This window comes from Rhipicephalus sanguineus, chromosome 3 (assembly GCF_013339695.2).
Source record: "Rhipicephalus sanguineus isolate Rsan-2018 chromosome 3, BIME_Rsan_1.4, whole genome shotgun sequence".
Classification (NCBI taxonomy): Eukaryota; Metazoa; Arthropoda; class Arachnida; order Ixodida; family Ixodidae; genus Rhipicephalus; species Rhipicephalus sanguineus.
Window position 1 is genome coordinate 195,984,400 of NC_051178.1, and position 13,180 is coordinate 195,997,579.

The 13,180-nt window shown below is 44.6% G+C and overlaps 1 protein-coding gene across 1 annotated transcript in view; it reads right to left on the reverse strand.

Moving 5' to 3' along the window:
• The window catches only part of LOC119386231 (corticotropin-releasing factor receptor 1), a 266,815-nt gene that overhangs the window by 36,100 nt on the left and 217,535 nt on the right, over positions 1-13,180 (reverse strand). The window contains exons 6-7 of the mRNA XM_049413785.1: positions 12,863-13,019; positions 8,461-8,591 (exon numbers count right to left, since the gene is read on the reverse strand). Coding sequence (XP_049269742.1) covers positions 8,461-8,591; positions 12,863-13,019 — 288 coding nt within the window. The remainder of the gene's footprint in view (positions 1-8,460; positions 8,592-12,862; positions 13,020-13,180) is intronic.

Below are 13,180 nucleotides of genomic sequence, written 5' to 3' on the forward strand. Positions count from 1 at the left end.
GAGCGATGTAGCAGCGGTGTGTATCTGATGACACGAACGTGACCTCGCTGCACGTCACCTCACAGTGTCATGAGAAATAAGAATCATGCTTGTCGGGCGAAGAATGTCGTTGATGAGATGCGTTGCTATATGCACAGGAACACATCAGACAGACAGACAAAGAACTTTATTTGGTCCTGAGAAGACGAATGCCCCGTCAGGGAGTAACGTCCGCGGGCCGCGCCCACGATGGAGCCGGGAGGTTGAGATTCTCGGCGACTTCTCGGGCTCTCTAGACAGCCCTGAGCTGCTCTTAGAACGCATATGTAAACCTCTTATATCACAGCGCAAGCAAACAAGTGGTGTATTAAAGGGGGAAAATATCCACTGCGTCGATAAAATTTAAGAGTATAGCAGAAATATATGGAGCTATAGAATAATACATCGTGTTTTATGAAGAAGTCTGAGTGCTATGAGTATACTGATGAGCCGACATTGCATGCACATGTGCTGTCGGGAAGGCGATGCGGGTGTTTGGAGAACGGTGTAAAAAGATGTCGCGTTCAACTGACATGCGCGGTTTGCGGCAGCGTCTTCTTGGATTTTCGCTCCTCTTGATAATCATTTTTATTATAAGTATCACTCACGTAAACGTGTAAAAACCCTACGAAGAATAAAAAAAGAGTGGGCTATCAATTGTCTCCTAAAGGAGACACCATGACCACACGCTTGAATGTGAGAGGTAAAAAAAAGGAAAGACAAGCAAAAAGAAGAGGGAGATAGAAAAAAAAAAGAAAGACAGCAAGGCACACCACAAAAGAAGCACGCTTATGTACCACGATTATCACCTTGTCAAGAATCGCGCTGAGTTTTCAAGAAGTATGTATATATTTGGAGTTCGGACCGATAGGCACGTGCGGCCACTAGTGGCATCAAAGCCGACACAATAACCCTAGACAGACGTATATAAAATATCAAATGTGTAACATGCATATCATATAAAATCATGTCTACGAAGCTCGTGCCTGTACACTGCCTGCCCACCAATAGCATTATCCTAACAGTCATTTCTTTGTTTTTTCAACTTGTTTTTCTTGGCAAAGACTTGCGGCTGGTGAAGCTAGAGGCAACTTCTGGTACTTCTCCTTTCACGTTAATTCATAGCACATAACAAAAAGAATTCAGCAAATGCGCACAAGCGTTGAAGCGTCAGTGCATTGTTGGTAACGGTTCGGAGCTCCAAATGCGCTCTTTCTCGTGTTCAAATTGATCGTCTTGGCTCGCAGAAGCAATCATCTCGAGTATTTGGGTCGAGACCAAACACAACACTGAGCAGAGTTTACAACACACGCGCGACACGTGTGCACAAAAGGTAAAAAAAAAGAAAGGTCTTAAAGATAACACACGGTGCCGATATACTTCCTGTTGAAGCGTCTTTTCCTCGAGGACGACCATGCGGTGGCTAGCGGGTATTTGCATTCCGCTCGCTCAGCCAAATTGAACGGGGATCAATCTATACCAAAAGCAATTCCACCAGCCGAGACCCGCCAGAGTGGTCACCTGCCGGCCCACCCTTGCGCACCGTTCCCGAGGCCTGCGGCAGTGTCGAGAGCAGCGACGAACATTTTAAAGCGATGCGTCAGCAGGGCTTCTGCGTTTCTCGCCCCAGGGAAAATGACCTCTCTTCCGCATCGTCGAATCGATTTCACGGCCACGACTTGAACGGGTGGTGACGACGCAGGCCATTACCTTTGTGTTCCCAACTGTTTAATCTCCTTCTTCTTCGTCCGTCTCTCGCCCCTGTGGTCCTTTATTTATTATTATTATTATTATTACTATCTACATTTGCTTCTATCTCAGCGTGGCTACCTTCCGACCTGGATGAGAAGGTAGCGCCACATTAAATTTCCCCCAAAAGCGAAGGCAAAGGTGGTGGCCCCGTTTTTATGTTCGTGTCGTCAGCGCTAGAACAGGGATGAGAACTCGAAAGAAATTTTGCCTCGAGAACGACCGCAGCAGCGCATTCCTTCTTGCTCGTGTTAGCTCGAGCACATTTCCTATTATTATCTCTTCTTTGAGAAGCCCCGAATGGACTTTCGGAAGAACAAAGGAAGACGAAAGAAATAGGTAGAACGTCTAGCTTCTTAATTTTTTTTATGGTATCGAAAGCTGCCAGGTTGGACAAACAAGTTAACGTGGTTTGGAGCAAGTTTTCGCTGGTGGTGGACGCTTTGTCAGCATTCAGGGCAGGAAAAACATGTTGTTCGTAGCAGTGAAAGCAATTCACTTCGGCCTCCTTCATTTGTTCTTCTTCCTCTTCTTTTTCATCTTTTTGTTTGTCTTGCAGTCGTTCATGCATTGTACCAATGGCGAGGTCGAGTGAAAAGCACAGTAAAAGCATGCGTGGTCTGCACGCACGCTGCAGGCACGGAAGGACACACGAATCCGATTGAAAGTGCGTATGTAAACTGCGCTATAGAAAGCAGAGGCAATACGAGGACGCCAGGACGGGTAATTCTATTTAGGCATTCCATTTGGAGAATTTCTCGAATGCGCAAAGAAAGAAAGAAAGAAAGAAAGAAAGAAAGAAAGAAAGAAAGAAAGAAAGAAAGAAAGAAAGAAAGAAAGAAAGAAAGAAAGAAAGAAAGAAAGAAAGAAAGAAAGAAAGAAAGAAAGAAAGAAAGAAAGAAGGTAAGTAAGTTTGTGATATTGAGAATAGCAGCGCAAAATTTAAAAGACATGGACAAACCAACAATGATACTCACAACACACTCATTGTTTGTTTGTCCATATTTTCTTAAAGAGGTACTGACACGAAAATTTTCAGTTGTCGTATTTTTTTGCGTCAAACGAAAGGACAAGCCCTCAAGAGCCTAGAAAAGGTAGTGCTAAGCACGAATGCACCCTGAAAAAGCAAGTACAGTATGTTTTTAAAAGCTAGTTTCGGTTCCTACTGTACCCTGACGTCACTACGCGGTATGCGCTTCTCGTAACGTGCTCGCACAATATTTATTGACGTCTCCACGGCCGCTCCGCACCGTGGCTCCGTTGGTGACGCACACGCAGCCATATTGTATGTTTTGGTGACGCGCAAGCGGCCTTCTTGGAAGCTTTGGTACCTGACGTCATCACAACTGGCCAGACTGCTGCGTGAAGTCACCAGAATTAGTACCGTAGCGTGACGTCAAGCTAGTGTCGATGTAAGTGGGTGTGCCATAGAAAAATTGACTTTAATATCAAAATAAAATATCTTATCGGCATTTTCTGACCTTCACACTTGCTCATCAGAGCCGTCTCTGCATGCAGGAGAGTTGTATGGCAGAGTAAACTCGCCTTCGAAAAAAGGTCATGTACAGGGTCATGTACAACCAACTAGCCCGCCGTTACCACCTAAGCAAAGGAAGTTTTCAAAGAACAGGTGATAAGGCCGAAGCACGTATAGAGAAAAACAATCTTTTTTCTTTCTGTCCGTTTGTAGGTGTGTTCGCGCTGAACGATAACGAACTAAAATAAGTTAAGAAAAATTGCTTTTCACCCGACTTATTAGGCTAAAAGCGCGCGAGCAGGTAACCTTTGCAATAACCGGCTTAATTCTCTGCCTTTTGTAACTAGCTGACAAGCTAGTACTTGCTAGCTGACAACAACTTTGTAGGCAGACACAGTGTCGTTGATTCGAAACACGTAAAATATCGACGAGGGTGGCGATGCGGGCTTGTTGGTTGGTCATACTTGAATGAGTTGAGCGCATACGAGGACACGGACCGAAGGAAGAGACGTACACGCACTGGCGCTACTAACAACAATGGTTTATTTCATTCTCCTGCCGATTCGTATACCAGTTTTGCGCACGACAGTCACGTGAACACTCCTTCATAAAAAACAACAATTTGATAACAACCAGGGAATTCACCTCACGAGAAGATAAACAGGGTGCACAGGCAATGACAAGCAAATTTAATGATTCATGCGCAGAAAGTGTAATTCTTTAGCACTCAGGGACATTGAGGGATTGCTAACGCAAGCGTCTCCAAGATAATCGATTTGTTCGGCTTCAATGATCAGCCTAGTAATTTCGGACCGGTTCCTGCTGACCACAATGGTTCCCTGAAAGTTCGGTTTGCACGGACAAGCATGGCAGTGTTGCGCCAGGAAGCCGTCAGGTGGGAAGTTGCCCACTTTATTACAGTGCTCTCCAAGCCGGACATTTAGGCAGCGGCCAGTCTGCCCAATGTAAGCACGGCCACAAGACAGAGGAATGCGGTATACAACGTTAGTCACACACTGCACAAAAGGTTTTCTGTGCTTAATGGAGCATTCAGACTGAGCTGTCTTATCTGGATTAGTTTTCTTGCACAACTTACTGAGTTTAAACGGGGCGGAAAAAAGGCAACACGGGTGTTAACTCTGGCGGCTATTTTTTTTTAGATTGTGCGATACTTGATGGATATACGGAACCACTGCCACGTTTCTATTTTCAGGCGTGGGGCGATCATTGGTGCTGGCATTACAGTGCATACCTTTAGATTCTTTAAGCAAACACTCGGCTACTGCAACTATGAGGTAGGTCGGGTACCCTGCTGTTTGTAAACGTGAAGCTTGCTGCCTAAAGCTCTCGTCAAGCATGTGCGCACAGGACTTACTGAGGGCATTTTTGAGACACATTTTTACGATGCCCCTTTTAACGAGCTTAGAGTGACTCGAGTTAAACGCCAATAACGACTTATTTGCCCTGGGCTCGTAACACCAGCAAATTAGATCATCTGCAAGGGTGAGCGATACGTCAAGGAATCTGATGACACCATCTGCAGGCTGCTCCACAGTCACAACCAAGGGACAAAGACAGTTACGTATCAATGACACAAGGTCATTACACTGATCATTGAAATGATTAGTCGTACATTTAAAAAACACAATAAAATCGTCAACGAACCTAAAAACTGTTACACTGCTACCCCTTGAGTCAAGCTGCGTGTACATCTGTCGGTCAATTCTAGCTAAAAACAGATCGCTTAAAATAGGTGCTAGGCAGGAGCCGATACATACTCCTGCTTTCTGTAGGAAGGAAACTTCCTTCCTTTGGATGAAAGTGGAAGTTAGATAAAATTGGAGCAGCTCCAAGAAAGCACCCACCGAAACACCGGCTTCACCGGAAAACTTAACGGCGCCAAATTCGTCAATAGATTCTTCAATGCACAGCAAAAGCTTGTCATGGGGCAGAGAATAGTAGAGGTCTTTTACGTCGACAGAAAAGGTTTTCAAGCCTTCCTTAGCATGAGTGGCTAAAAACTCTAAAACCTGGTTGGAATTTTTGATAAGAAATGGATCCCGGACTTCGAGAAGCCTAAGCTTATCGAGTAGATACACAGCAATCTCCTTCTGCCACGTCCCTTTTTCGGATATGATAACCCTGAAGGGAACGTTCAATTTGTGGGTCTTCGCGCTGAAGAACACATCTAAGGATAATTTGTCACTTTTTTCAACACACAGAAGGAGATTGCTGTGTATCTACTCGATAAGCTTAGGCTTCTCGAAGTCCGGGATCCATTTCTTATCAAAAATTCCAACCAGGTTTTAGAGTTTTTAGCCACTCATGCTAAGGAAGGCTTGAAAACCTTTTCTGTCGACGTAAAAGACCTCTACTATTCTCTGCCCCATGACAAGCTTTTGCTGTGCATTGAAGAATCTATTGACGAATTTGGCGCCGTTAAGTTTTCCGGTGAAGCCGGTGTTTCGGTGGGTGCTTTCTTGGAGCTGCTCCAATTTTATCTAACTTCCACTTTCATCCAAAGGAAGGAAGTTTCCTTCCTACAGAAAGCAGGAGTATGTATCGGCTCCTGCCTAGCACCTATTTTAAGCGATCTGTTTTTAGCTAGAATTGACCGACAGATGTACACGCAGCTTGACTCAAGGGGTAGCAGTGTAACAGTTTTTAGGTTCGTTGACGATTTTATTGTGTTTTTTAAATGTACGACTAATCATTTCAATGATCAGTGTAATGACCTTGTGTCATTGATACGTAACTGTCTTTGTCCCTTGGTTGTGACTGTGGAGCAGCCTGCAGATGGTGTCATCAGATTCCTTGACGTATCGCTCACCCTTGCAGATGATCTAATTTGCTGGTGTTACGAGCCCAGGGCAAATAAGTCGTTATTGGCGTTTAACTCGAGTCACTCTAAGCTCGTTAAAAGGGGCATCGTAAAAATGTGTCTCAAAAATGCCCTCAGTAAGTCCTGTGCGCACATGCTTGACGAGAGCTTTAGGCAGCAAGCTTCACGTTTACAAACAGCAGGGTACCCGACCTACCTCATAGTTGCAGTAGCCGAGTGTTTGCTTAAAGAATCTAAAGGTATGCACTGTAATGCCAGCACCAATGATCGCCCCACGCCTGAAAATAGAAACGTGGCAGTGGTTCCGTATATCCATCAAGTATCGCACAATCTAAAAAAAAATAGCCGCCAGAGTTAACACCCGTGTTGCCTTTTTTCCGCCCCGTTTAAACTCAGTAAGTTGTGCAAGAAAACTAATCCAGATAAGACAGCTCAGTCTGAATGCTCCATTAAGCACAGAAAACCTTTTGTGCAGTGTGTGACTAACGTTGTATACCGCATTCCTCTGTCTTGTGGCCGTGCTTACATTGGGCAGACTGGCCGCTGCCTAAATGTCCGGCTTGGAGAGCACTGTAATAAAGTGGGCAACTTCCCACCTGACGGCTTCCTGGCGCAACACTGCCATGCTTGTGCGTGCAAACCGAACTTTCAGGGAACCATTGTGGTCAGCAGGAACCGGTCCGAAATTACTAGGCTGATCATTGAAGCCGAACAAATCGATTATCTTGGAGACGCTTGCGTTAGCAATCCCTCAATGTCCCTGAGTGCTAAAGAATTACACTTTCTGCGCATGAATCATTAAATTTGCTTGTCATTGCCTGTGCACCCTGTTTATCTTCTCGTGAGGTGAATTCCCTGGTTGTTATCAAATTGTTGTTTTTTATGAAGGAGTGTTCACGTGACTGTCGTGCGCAAAACTGGTATACGAATCGGCAGGAGAATGAAATAAACCATTGTTGTTAGTAGCGCCAGTGCGTGTACGTCTCTTCCTTCGTTCCGTGTCCTCGTATGCGCTCAACTCATTCAAGTACGTAAAATATCACTTGCTGGTCAAATTCTGGGACTGATTTCATTACTCAAACGGCTTCCACAGTATCTGTTTTATTGTGTCTAGTGTAAGCGCATAAAGTAACACCCCTGGCACACAAACAAACTTAGCGTCATTTTGAGCGAGCGTACCCTGGCAGCGCACTGCTGCTTGAGACAGGGATAGGGTCATTTGAAAATAATGGTAATGGGAATGGATGGATCGGCCGCCACAACGTATATTTCTTCGTTTAGGCAGTGTTTGCAAAATAAGGGAGCGCTGTAATCAAAACCGGTTAACCTCCCTGCCTTCCTGCGTAACATTTCTCTCTCTTTTTAAAAATAAACCTAAGTAGAAGGGAGGTCATTGCAATCGTGTTAACATCATCAATCATAACGGCCCGCGATAAAAATGACAGCTGTTACTGATGCGTAAACAACGTGGAAAATTCACGACACGGATTTTGGCAGGCATCGAACTAGGCAGGAACAGCCTGACAGCGAAACATTATTTTTTTCCAGTGTATTACACATATTACGTGCTATTATATTACATAATTACAGATTAAGAAAAGGTGGTTTACAACTAGTACCGACTCAACTTTAAGTATTAGCTTACGTATTCTTTAACCACTGCTGCCCGATCTACGCGCTTCTACTCAGCGCCGAACGCACTCGCTTGACAGTGCATCTCTGGTGAAACGTTTGAAATGTTTCGGAGTGCACTGCCTAATAAAGAAAAGTGGCAATTCAATGAATGCCCAGACAACCTTCCAGGGAATGTGATGATAAACTGTGTTACCGCGTTTGAACACATTTTATCTTCTGTCTTTGTGTATTTGTTAGAACCAGTGTATGTTTTCTGTGTACTGTGTATCATTTTCTTGTTGTCGTGCTTTAAGCCGTGCTATCTCCCTCATGTTTTCTAAGAGAGAACGAGTAGCCGAGGGCATCACCGATAATGTCAACTTCTCGTAAACACACATGCATTTCACATATCATAACTTAATTATTAGTATATAATGACTTCATAATACATAACGACATATCGCGCCTCAGACATCGGCGTCCATTGTGACAACTGTTTCAGTATATATCGCCAGAGCTGCAAGTATCGACGATTTCACGTAAAGCACATGGCCACCTTGGACATATATCGCGACATTAATTGATAAGGTCATGAAACGTCGAATGCACCAGCGCCACCATTTTTATGAGTATACGTCTACCGCAGCACTGTTCGTTTAGTTGTTAACGATACAAAATAGCAAGGTCAATAGCCCTACATGGCGGTATCGAAACTCATCCGTAAATTAGTCTATAACACTATAAAGGACTTTAAGCTTACCAGGAGGGCGACCATCATGGGACCGCTGATGATCCAGACGAAGACAGAGTTCCCGTAGCCGCGCCAGCAGTGACTGCGCATGCGTGATTCCATGAACAAGCTCCACGCTAGAACGCACAGGGCTGGCAGGCCTGCGCATGGGGAGAAAACACGAGAGTTCTACATCTCTCTATGAATATATACTCTACAAGAAAAAAAAAAGAGTCCACCTGCGCGATAACTCCTAAAAAAGGCATGAAATAAAATTGGTTTTAAAAAGCAACGCGCAATGGTAAAATGCTCTTCCAGTAATTCAGTCCGCCTTTTTCGTGCCCTTATAGAGGAAGGGGAGGGGGAAAAAAGGGGCTTGCCATCCCAGCCCTCCACGTCAGCCCAGCTGGGGGAAACGACCACAACAACTGCTGAATGAGGCGAGTGGGGTATTTATAAATGCAAAAACATTACATGGTCCATAAAGCGAAAAATACGGCGTTTACATAAGGTGACTCGAAAACCCATGCCTAGAAGAGGTGACGTCACGCTTGACATGATGATGTAACGTGATCACGTCATCACGCCAAAGGACGCGCGATGGCATCATCACGTCAATGCGGTATGCTCACTCGTCGTGGTAGCTCTGCGGCTAATTAACTCAGGTGTTCAATATTATACCGAATTTTCCCACTATGGCTAGCCTCATAATCCTATCGTAGTTTCGGCTCGGAAGACCCCAGTTTTTTTTTTTTTTTTTAAGGTAGTATCGCTATGTCTATAATGTGTGGCTAACAAATGGCAGGGAATCCCCAAGCGTATTCTTATGAGAGGACAACATGAAAGCGTTTCTCACTTTCTTTTTACAGAGAAGCTCTCTTAGCCTACCCTGTGTCATCGTCGTCGTCGTCGTCGTAGTAGTAGTAGTAGTAGTAGTAGTAGTAGTAGTAGTAGTAGTAGTAGTAGTAGTAGTAGTAGTAGTCGTAACGCAGGTCACGTTACCAGAAGTGGAGTGAAAAAGTAAATAAATAAATAAATAAATAAATAAATAAATAAAAGGAAATGATGATGATGCTAAAGTGATGATGATAACTTTTTGTACCGAGCATCATCATCATCACTACAGCCTCGCTGTTCGATGGTTTTCACGACGTGGAACTGGCTGACAGAGAGACAGTGAGCTTTGATTTTCCGAGGAGGAGGAGGGGAGGTGCTAGATTGTCGTTACTTAGGGGTGCTGCAAAAGTACGCTGCGGGGATTCGCCTCTAGTACGTCAAAGCTGCAGGCAGCTGCTGTGACTATGTCGCAGCAGCCACATGCAGTCGCCTTTATTTACACATGCATGGCGTTTACTAATTTTAGGGGCGAAGCTCCTTAAGGCGGCACCCGTTCGTCCCTCGTCGTGCTCGTAGTAGTGAGTAACAAGTCTTACCCTTTGACCTCCAAGGTGGTGCCGGTGGGAGATTTCTCCTGTGCGTTGTTGAACAATAAAAAATTCGCAGCGTGCGCGTTAACTAAAAGCCGAATTCTTCTGTCTCTGTAGAAGTGTAAGTGTTAGCTAAAAGCCGACTTCTTCTGTCTCTCATTCCCATTAGCAGCCATTGTTTACCTCCAAGGTAGTGCCTGGTGAGATTTCTCCTGTGCGTGATTAAACAATAAAAATTTTGTTCAAAACGCCGTTGATTGATGAAATAAACCAACGAAAGACGCCAGATGTTTTGTAAAAACAAAACGAAAGAACGCCAGATGTTTCTAAAGCAAAACGAAAAAGACGCCAGCTGCTTAACGAAAGACGCAAGGTGTTTTCTAAAGCAATGGTTTTCTAAACAATGAAAATTCACAGCGTACATGTAAAATTAAAGTGAGCTGCAAGTCGTCATAACTCATCGAACCTTTAGTATAAACGCGCCCGATCTCACGTCGGTGATGATGTACTGGGCAGAATTCACGGAAGATTCACGGTTTACCGATGAACCTCCGCAGCTTCGCCCACTCATCATCATTCACTCCGTGGATATGCTGTGATTTTTTCATTGCGACAGCAATTATATGGACACTTTCGACGGGTTTTCGCCGTCGCCGTCATGTTCCGGAGAAACTCCAAATCGATAAAATCTCCCCGCGCATCGTATGTTCTACTCGTGGGTAAAAGCGCGAGAGCGGAGGCGACGTACGCAGCTGAAGCAGAGATGAAACGAGCCGGCCCATCTCCGTATCACGGAGTGCGCGTGCGATAACATCACCCCATGTGCGAGGTGTGCCGTCGATTGCTGCTCCAGCAGAGAGGAAACGCCCCGCCCATCTTGAAGGAGCGCGAAAGGACGCTGGAGGAGGGGGGGGGCTGTATTGCTAGAGCAGTGGCTGTGAACTTTGGATATAAGGGTGCGGCCGCGACCGCTGACACGCGCGCTATCTTGGCAAGCATCAGCAAATTGCTCGTGTACCCTTGTACGTGCTGTGCTCTCAACGCGAAGAGACTGGACGAAAAGTGCTTCTCTCCCTGGAGCGGCCGTATTATCTTACAGCAGCGTTTTGTAGAGTTAACGCGAGATTTGGTCCGACAGATCTAGCTGCTAGCCTTCCTTCATACAGCATTACAATTTGTTGCTATCGCATTCACTCCTTTGCCCTTGCGGTGAAACTGTCATTTTTTTTTCAGTACAAGGTTGTTTTTTTCGCGAATACCTAAACTCGCTGTCGGGCAGAGAATATCTTCTTAAAAAGACGAAAGAAAAAAAAGAAGCAAGAGCAGTGGTTGGCGTTACGCGAGGCACCTGCTCAAATAATGCTGACGGGTTTGATCCTCAACTGTAATGAGCGCATTTAGGAACATCGTGCGTCCATCAGCGCCAGGGTAGAACATCCACGAAGCATTATTTTCGTGGAGAGAAAAAGAAATGCTGCGAAGACGACGCAGCCTGCTCGGTAACTTCGGCGTCACATTAGCCCGGAGCGCCGTATGCCCTTAGATTAATGCTCGTTTGCCCTAATGTGTATGTTGGCTCCTCGTGGTGGCGAAAAACCGCTGGCGGCGGGATAAACAGATGAGGGGGCGTCATCTGCTTCGAAATGAATCAGGGACCGCTCACGCCGCAATATGTTTCTCCAGCACGCAAAGTCGATGCGCTGCAGACCATGCTCGGAAACGCTGACGTTGGTAATGGCATTGTTACATCGTCAGGGCGAAGGCGTATGTATGCTGCGATAAGCCGCCTCCTTATTGGGAGTTCGGGTAATCACTTTGTGATAAACCATCCGTAAAGCCTTATGGTAATACAGATTGAATATATAATGTAATAATTGTTCGGTTTAACGTCCCGAAACCACGATATGATTATGAGAGACGCCGTAGTGGAGGCCTCCAGAAATGTCGACCACCTGGGGTTCGTTAACGTGCACCTAAATCTAAGCAGACGGGCCTCTAGCATTTAATACAAATTGAACATATATCTTGTGAGGCAACGTTTAGGACTCTCAAGACTCTTCTTTATTGTCCCGAGTATGAGCCCCACAACCCAAACTCACTTGGTGATGATTACGATGTACGTACATATGAGATGAAGGGCATGAACAATGCTCACAATATATATATATATATATATATATATATATATATATATATATATATATATATATATATATATATATATATATATATATATATATCTTGATTCATTCGATTGTAATATCGAGTAAGGTTGATACAGAAGAAGTTACCGCCACCTCTCTCTTCTATGGTTTCGCATATATTTACTGACATAGCAATAGGATTCTTTATAAATGGTAGGCCTTTGCGATTCTACTTTGTTGTTCCGTCATGTATCATTCTAGAATTTCTAAGCGTTATAATTTACCCGTACTTCATTCCGTCACATAACGTTTCGAAACATTGGTAAATTACCGTCCTTAAGATAATGTCTGTTTTTTTATTCTTTTTTTTGTGGGTGTGTTTTCCGTCTCATCTGTTTTTTTAATATTTATTTTACTCCTTTATCGGTCTGAGGTAGCAAACTGGTGGTTCCTACTTCCGCTAAGTCTCTCTCTTTTTGCGCACATTAATTATCTGCCTCTCGTGTGAGTGAAGAAGCATGCCTTGTCAACCTGATGCCTCGTACGTAATCTCTGTACCAGCAAATAAACACTTAGATATATGAGCATGAAGAATGTTAACGTAAGGATTCACAAGGTTGTATGAAACAACAACGTCGAAAATTTGTTAAAAGCCACGCTCTGCGCAAGATTAGTTTGGTGGACGGATAGTGTGGTGGAGGTGCACTCCGATACTAGAACCATGCAGGTTATCCTTTGTGTGCATTCTTTGCGTGTAACTGGCAAGTTGTTGTGCTACGAAAAAAAAATTGCGCTCTCAGACGTATGCAAAGTGCCGACGCAAATACAGACATCGCCGTAAGGTGTTGTTATAATACTCACCCCATCCGATGAGATAGTAGAGCTTGAAAGGTGCGTCTTGCTGGAACACGGAAACGGCGATGCGAGAGTGAAGCAGAAGGCCCTCGACAAACATCCAGTTGATGGACGCCATGGCCGCGTACAGCTTCAGCGACAGCACGCTTTTGCAAAGCCAGTCCTGCATAAAATGTAGAGCACTTTCACGGTTAGGTTTTTTTTGCCTAGTGCTTTGCAATGTGGGACTTGTTTACCCAGACAACATCGTGACGCATGCATCCACCCCCTAGTTTTTGAATCTATAACGTAGAAGGATATTTTCAAAAATGCACGCAGAATCTC